General features: G+C 51.6%; 1 protein-coding gene across 1 annotated transcript in view; it reads right to left on the reverse strand.

Annotated features, from left to right (window-relative positions):
* CCDC130 (coiled-coil domain containing 130) overlaps nucleotides 1-7,999 on the reverse strand; it is a 38,661-nt gene that overhangs the window by 1,766 nt on the left and 28,896 nt on the right. The window contains exons 4-9 of the mRNA XM_011981804.1: nucleotides 6,426-6,479; nucleotides 4,506-4,588; nucleotides 3,314-3,369; nucleotides 2,939-2,999; nucleotides 1,283-1,425; nucleotides 1,021-1,193 (exon numbers count right to left, since the gene is read on the reverse strand). Of these exons, the coding sequence (XP_011837194.1) occupies nucleotides 1,021-1,193; nucleotides 1,283-1,425; nucleotides 2,939-2,999; nucleotides 3,314-3,369; nucleotides 4,506-4,588; nucleotides 6,426-6,479 (570 nt within the window). The remainder of the gene's footprint in view (nucleotides 1-1,020; nucleotides 1,194-1,282; nucleotides 1,426-2,938; nucleotides 3,000-3,313; nucleotides 3,370-4,505; nucleotides 4,589-6,425; nucleotides 6,480-7,999) is intronic.

Raw genomic sequence — 7,999 nt, forward strand, 5'->3', positions numbered from 1 at the left:
TGGCCTCAAACAATCCTCCCACCTGAGCCTCCCAAAACACTGGGATAACGGGTGTGAGCCACCGCGTACAGCCTCATCCCACAAATATTTCTGGGATACCCACCTTGTGCTAGGTTTTGTTCTAGACACTGGGGATGCAGCGGCAGGCAGGGAAAAACCCTTGCCCTGGTGGAGCTGGCCTCTAGTGGTGAGACAGTGATAAGGAGAAAAAAAAAATGCAGGACAGGTGGGTAGGGGATGGGCTGGGAGGTTCCATTTAAAATGTGGTGGCCAGGTCGGGTGCAGTGGCTCACGCCTGTAACCGCAGCACTTTGGGAGGTTGAGGCGAGTGGATCACATGAGGCCAGGAGTTAGAGACCAGCCTGGCCAACATGGTGAAACTCAGTCTCTACTAAAAATACAAATATTAGCCAGGCATGGTGGTAGCGGGCACCTGTAATCCCAGCTACTTGGGAGGCTGAGGCAGGAGAATCGCTTGAACCCAGGAGGCGGAGGTTGCAGTGAGCCGAGATCGCGTCATTGCACTCCAGCCTGGACAATAAGAGTGAAACTCGGTCTCAAAAAAAAAAAAAAAAAAAAAGGCCTGGCGCGGGTGGCTCACGCCTGTAATCTCAGCACTTTGGGAGGTCGAGGCGGATGGATCAAAAGGTCAGGAGATCGAGACCACGGTGAAACCCCGTCTCTACTAACAATACAAAAAATTAGCCGGGCGTGGTGGCGGGCACCTGTAGTCCCAGCTACTCGGGAGGCTGAGGCAGAAGAATGCCGTGAACCTGGGAGGAGGAGTTTGCAGTGAGCCGAGATCACGCCACTGCACTCCAGCCTGGGTGACAGAGGGAGACTCCATCTCAAACAAACAAACAAAAAAGACAGGGCATGATCACCATGTAGCCGACAGGGAAACTGAGGCTCAGAGGGTCCAGTGGCCTGCTCACAGCTAGGATGTGGTGCAGTGAGGGCTGGACCTGGGCCCTGGCCCACCAAGCATCCTCTCTGACCCTGGGCTGGAGCCCCCCTCACCCGGAACCTTCTCCGCAGCATGCTGTTGAGGGCAAAGTCATCCTTCCAGGCGCTCTGGGCCTCCTGGATGTGGCTCAGGGTGGGCAGTGCCTTCTTGAGCGTGCTCCGGTCAGCCTCGCCATGCTCCAGCCGGAACATGGCGTCCGTCTCCAGCTTCTGCTTCTTCTCATGCTCTGCAACGACCAGAGCTTGGCTGGGCTTTGGGGAGCCCAGCGCAGACTCAGGGCCAGGGACCCCAGGCAGTTAAGTGGGTGGCGCTCACCTGTGGTCAGCACCTGCTCATTGTCCGCCATGTCCCAGCGCTCCTCCTTGCGCTGGGCGCCACTCACGATCACGTAGTCGCAGTTGGCGGGGTCCGTCTGCATCTCGATGTAGTTGACACAGAGATGGCATTTCATCCGGAACCTGGGAGGAAGCGGTGGGCAGGAGTCAGGAGGCTATGGCTGTGCCCCAGGACAGCCCTGTCACCTCTGCCTGCTTCTTTCCAGCCAATGGTGTCATTTGACAAAAATTCACTGAGCACCCACTGTGTGCTGTGTAGAACCATGGGCAAAAGGGGCACACCCCGGCACCCAGAACAGACCTTCTGTCAGTGGGGCTGCAGTTGGCTTCTTCATTTGTTCATTCAGCTGTTTGTTCATTCATTCATTGACTCATCCGTTTTTTTGGTTCATTTATTCATTAATTCATTTGTTCATTCACCTGTTTGTTCCATCCATTCATTCACTCATCCGTTTTTTTGGTTCATTTATTCATTAATTCATTTGTTCATTCAGCTGTTTGTTCATTCATTCATTCACTCATCTTTTGGTTCATTTATTCATTAATTCATTTGTTCATTCAGCTGTTTGTTCATTCATTCATTCACTCATCCTTTTTTGGTTCATTTATTCATTAATTCATTTGTTCATGCAGCTGTTTGTTCATTCATTCACTCATCCTTTTTTAGTTCATTTATTCATTAATTCGTTTGTTCATTCAGCAATTTGTTCATTCACTCATCCGTTTTTTGGTTCATTTATTCACAAATCCATTTGTTCATTCAGCTGTTTGTTCATTCATTCACTCATCCTTTTTTGGTTCATTTATTCATTAATTCATTTGTTCATTCAGCTGTTGGTTCATTCATTCATTCACTCATCCTTTTTTTGGTTCATTTATTCATTAATTCATTTGTTCATTCATTAGTGCATGTTTGTTGGTTCCCTGATTCATTTGTTAAATTAATTCATACGTTCATTTGCTCATCCATCCATTTGTCCATTCATTCATCATCTGTTCATTCGCTCCTTTGTTCATTCATTCATTCATTTATCCATTAGTTCATTTATTCCACAAATCCACCCAAGACAGGCTGCTCTGTGGCAGGCTCAGTGCCAGCTGCTGGGGACATTGCTGAGTAGTGGAAAAGCCAGCCTGCTCGTGGCAAGGCTGACGTCCCAGCAGGGGCCACCTTGATAGCAAGGGCACAAGCAACCAGTGTCGAGTCTCACTTTAGAAAAGGTGTCTCTGAGGGGTGGTGTTTGAGCAGAAACCCTGGGTGGTGGAGGAGTCTTGGAGCCACCTGGGGAAGAGCATTCCAGGTGGAAGCACAGAGGTGGGTGTGTCCCTGGGGTGTGTGAGGGACAATGAAGAGGCCAGGGAGGGGGACAGCAGGAGGCGGTTAGGGTGAAGAAAGGACAGGCAGAGTGTGCGGGGCCTTGTGAGCCAGAGGGAGGACTTGGGCTTTTCCTGAGGAAGGTGGGAGCCATGGAGGGTTGGGGGTGGGGTGGGGGCGGGGCGTGCCCTGATTCACGAACCAGGGCGGTTTCCAGGAGAGTCCTGCAGGGAATGGGTTCCCTCCCACTCAGGCTCTTTGTAGTCCCCTCGCCCTGTGGCCACCCCACCTGTTCCCAAGACGCCACCAAGCCACCCTTACCTGTAGATTGGGGTTGTGTAGTAATTGCCCACCTTCTTCTTTTCTGCGTTGTAACGAACACCTGAAGGGGGTCAGACGTGGGTGGTTATTTCATTGCCATGTGAATTTTGCAGATGGGTAAACTGAGGTACAAAGAGGCTCACTGTCACTTGCTGAGGGTTCCCCAACTGGGAGGAGTTAGAGATGGGACTGGAAGCCAGAGCTTGGCTTCTGCAAGGAGCTCTCTGCAAAGGAGCTTCCATGGCCAGCCAGTCACTCGGGTGCCAGTCTCCTCCCGCGTTCCTGATCAGGACCCTCCCACCCGCCCCCGGCAGCACCCAGCAGTTAGGGGGTCTGATGTCTGCGGGATTGAATGGAGGGCGGGCGGAGGCTCACCCATGCCGATGTGGTTCTTGCAGCCATCGCACCAGATGTTATACGGCATTTCGAATCTGCAAAGACACACAGCATCTTACTTGCTCTTGTCTACTTGGACACTCCCTGGGTCTCCACACCTGTGACTGGCTGTGATTGTGATTTGAGCGGTGGGGTATTAGACTGCCCCCTCTGAACGGGAGTTGCTGCAGTTACATTACACGGGAAATGGATACATAGAAGAAAAAGAATCACAACCATTGTAACTGAGCAGGAACTTCCTGCCTGCTCGAAAGCAGACTGACCAGGTCCAGGGACAGCTGCCTTTGGGTGTTGCTGAGACTTTTTTTTTTTCTTTTGAGACAGAGTCTTGCTCTGTCCCCGACGCTGGAGTGCAGTGGCGCGATCCTGGCTCACTGCAACCTCTGCCTCCTGGGTTCAAGCAATTCTTATGCCTCAGTCTCCCAAGTAGCTGGGATTATAGGTGTGCACCACCACATCCGGCTAATTTTTTTTTTTTTTTTGAGACAGTCTCGCTCTGTTGCCAGGCTGGAGTGCAGTGGCACGATCTTGGCTGACTGCAACCTCCGACTCCCTGGTTCAAGCGATTCTCCTGCCTCAGCCTCCTGAGTAGCTGGGATTACAGGTGTGAGCCACCGCACCCAGCCTAATTTTCTCTATTTTTAGTAGAGACAGGGTTTCACTGTGTTGGCCAGGCTGCTCTTGAACTCCTGGCCTCAAGTGATCCACTCGCTTCACCCTCCCACAGTGCTGGGATTACAGTCGTGAGCCACTGCGCCCAGCCACAATCACTGTATTTTTTGAGAGTCCTGTGTGATCAAGTCCAGGTTGGCCTACCACCGGATGAGATACAACACAGAGCAGAGCCCAGTTGTAAAGGTCAAGGCCCCGCTAGACCCGCCAGTCCCCAGCCAGCCAACTCGGAAACACGTGGGAGCCCAGCCCAGATCAGGCCAGGCCAGGCCAGGCCAGCCCAGCCCAGCCCAGCAGAGGTATTTTGCTGAGCTGCAGACATGTGAGCAATAACAAATGCTTATTGTTTTGTTACATGGCAATAACTGACTGATATAGTGACTTTCTACTTTATGGACTGAAGACCCCGCAGCACTGGGCCAGCGAGGGCACTGAACTCTCCTTGAGACTGAAGGACGGGGGCAGAACGGTGGGGTCCTCAGGTGATGCCGAGCCTTACCGGATGATGAGGATGCCCTGTGACAGCTTCCGAGCCCGCTCCCGAAGTGGGTGGCTGTTGTGGTATCGGTTGAGAGAGCCATGCTGTGTGGAGAGGATGAGGGAGCGGATTAGTGCTGCTGAGCTGGGGGAGCTCACACGCTTCTCTGTCACTCTTACTGCTTTGCGACAAGTGCCTCATGGGTGGGAGAGGCCTTGATTCTTATGTCCTGCAGGACAGGGTGTTCACAGCAATATGGGAGGCATCCAGGTCTTACTGGAACACATAGGCTTGGAACCAGGAATGTGAGTTTGAACAGTCCCTCTCCTATTTATTTATTTTTTGAGATGGAGTTTTGCTCTTCTCGCCCAGGCTGGAATGCAATGGCATGACCTTGGCTCACTGCAACCTCTGCCTCCCGGGTTCAAGCGATTCTCCTTCCTCAGGCTCCGGAGTAGCTGGGATTCCAGGTACCTGCCACCACGCCTGGCTAATTTTTTTGTATTTGTAGTAGAGACGGGGTTTCACCATGTCACCCAGGCTGGTCTTGAACTTCTGACCTCAGGTGATCCATTCACCTTGGCCTCCCAAAGTGCTGGAATTACAGGTGTTAGCCACTGTGCCCAGCCCCATTCCCATTTATGAGCTGAAAGAGCCAGGGGACTCTGGGCAAGTGACCTCACATTTTGCCTTCCTGAGCCTCAGTTTCCCCTGTCAACTATGTATAATGGTCATTATTACTTCCAGGTTTTATAGGGAGGATGAGGTGAGGTGACAAGACTGGCAAACATTCGCTGGGGACTGCATGTGCATTACCTCATTTTTTTTGAGACAGAGTCTCACTCTGTCACTAGGCTGGAGTGCAGTGGCGTGATCTCAGCTCACTGCAGCCTCTGCCTTCTGGGTTCAAGTGAGTCTCCTGCCTCAGCCTCCTGAGTAGCTGGGACTACAGGCGTGGGCCACTGTGCCCAGCTAATTTTTTTATTTTTAGTAGCAATCGGGTTTCATCATGTTGGCCAGGGTGGTCTTGAACTCCTAACCTCGTGATCTGCCTGCTACCGCCTCCCAAAGTGCTGGGATTACAGGCGTGAGCCACCATGACCAGCTTTTTTTTTTTTTTGAGGCAGGGTCTGGCTCTGTAGCCCAGGCCGGGGTGCAGTGGCATGATTATGGCTCACTGCAGTCTCCACCTCCTGGGCTCAAGCAATCCTCCCACCTCAGCCTCCCGAGTAGCTAGGATTTATCCCTCAATGATTCTGTAAGGTCAGCTCAATTTATTTCCGCCTTCTGACATATGGAGAAACTTTGGCATAGAGAGGCTAAATCCTATACTCAGGACGAGGCAGCTGGGACACTCGGGCCCTTACTGAGCACCTACTGTGTGAGGACACAGCCATAAATAAGACAGACAAACATCTCTGCCCTTCTGGAGAGAATGTTCTAGTGGGGTAGATGGACAAGACACCAATAAATGAGTAAGTGAGGGAGTTATAAGGGCTATGAGGTTATATAAAGTGCTCAGCAATGCAACAGAGAATGAGACAGCGGTCAGGGAGGACCTCTGAGAGAAAAGCACTTAAGGAAGTGAGAGTATGGTCAAATGGGGGAAGAGATTCCAGGCAGAGGGGACAATCAGGATGCCAGAGGCGCTGGAGCTGGGGAAGCCAGGGGATGTGACCCTTCATCCGTGCACTCTGCCTTATCCTGGGGCCCCTGCCGTAAACACACTATACTCTATGCTGGACATGGAGTTACAGGTCCCTGAGGAGAGCCACAGTTACCATCCAAAAGTGAAGATAGCCTCGAGACTCAGGTGACGAGCAGAAGACAAAAAGACCTCGGAGGCCTCCCATCCTTCCATAGCAGTGACCCCAGCCCCAGGAGGGGATGACGTGGGTCTTTCTGCTACTGTGGACCCGGAGCGGGGAGCCTGCTCCTTACCTTCTCAGGGTTGAAGTCCGGAGGATAGTACTTGTTGACCCCTTTCCTTTCACCCTGCAAAGCAGAACAGAGACACGACTCAGAGAGAGGCTGATATGGTTTGGCTGTGTCCTTACCCAAATCTCATTCAAAACAATTTTTTAACATTTCTTATTTTACTATTAATTTTTAGAGACAGAGTCTTGCTCTGTCACCCAGGCTGGAGTGCAGTGGTGCGATCTTGGCTCACTGTAACCTCCGCCTCCCGGGTTCAGGTGGTTCTCCTGCCTCAGCCTCCCGAGTAGCTGGGATTACAGGTGTGCACTACCATGCCCGGCTAATTTGTGTATTTTTAGTAGAGATGGGGTTTCACCATGTTGGCCAGGCTGGTCTCAAACTCCTGACATCAAGCGACGTGCCCACCTTGGCCTCCCAAAGTGCTGGGATTATAGGCCAAATCTTATCTTGAATTGTAGTTCCCATAATCCCCACGTGTCATGGAAGGGACCCGGTGGGGGGTAACCAAATCGAATCATGGGGGCGGTTATCCCCATGCTGTTCTCATGATAGTGAATGAGTTCTCGAGAGACCGCGTGGTTTTACAAGGAGCTTTTCCCCCTTGCTCATTCTTCTCTTTGCTGCCGCCATGTGAAGAAGGACGTGTTTGCTTCCCCTTCCACCATGATTGTAAGTTTCCTGAGACCTCCCCAGCCATGCTGAACTGTGAGTCAATTAAACCTCTTTCCTTTATAAATTACCCAGTCTTGGGTATGTCATTTTTTTTTCTTTTTTTCCAGACCGAGTTTCACTCTTGTTGCCCAGGCTGGAGTGCAATGGCGCGATCTCGGCTCACTGCAACCTCCACCTCCCTGATTCAAGCAATTTTCCTGCCTCAGTCTCCCGAGTAGCTAGGATTACAGGCATGTGCCACCGCGCCCGGCTAATTTTTTTGTATTTTTAGTAGAGACGGGGTTTCACCATATTGGCCAGGCTGGCCTCGAACTCCTGACCTTGTGATCCACCCACCTCGACCTCCCAAAGTGCTGGGATTACAGGCATGAGCCACCGCGCCTGGCCCTTGGGTATGTCTTTATTAGCAGCATGAGAATGGACTAATACACAGGCTCCCTCCAGGAAACCTACTTGTGCAGCCTCAGGGGGCAGGACCTGGATAAGGGAGACTCGGGGACATTGTAGAGGACAGTGCTGGGCTCAGTGTCTGATTGGGGAAAGGCTACTTGGGCAAAAAACCCATTGTCATTGCTTTGGAAAATTTCATGAGGTTCAGATGCTCCTACGGTGGCTTTCAAACTCTTCTGGGGACTGTGATTGATAGTAAGAAATATTGAACATTGTCACTGGGCAGACACACATGTAGTACAGTTGAACACAGGTCTCAAGAAAGAACACAGCCTGGCTGAAGAGGAGTCACTCTTGTTTTCTTTTCTTTTTTTTTTTTTTTTTGAGAGAGAATCTTGCTCTGTCACCCAGGCTGGAGTGCAGTGGCGCGATATCAGCTCACTGCAAGCTCCGCCTCCCGGGTTCACGCCATTCTCCTGCCTCAGCCTCCCGAGTAGCTGGTTGGGACTACAGGC

Source organism: Mandrillus leucophaeus, unplaced genomic scaffold (assembly GCF_000951045.1).
Source record: "Mandrillus leucophaeus isolate KB7577 unplaced genomic scaffold, Mleu.le_1.0 Scaffold230, whole genome shotgun sequence".
In the NCBI taxonomy this organism is placed as follows: domain Eukaryota; kingdom Metazoa; phylum Chordata; class Mammalia; order Primates; family Cercopithecidae; genus Mandrillus; species Mandrillus leucophaeus.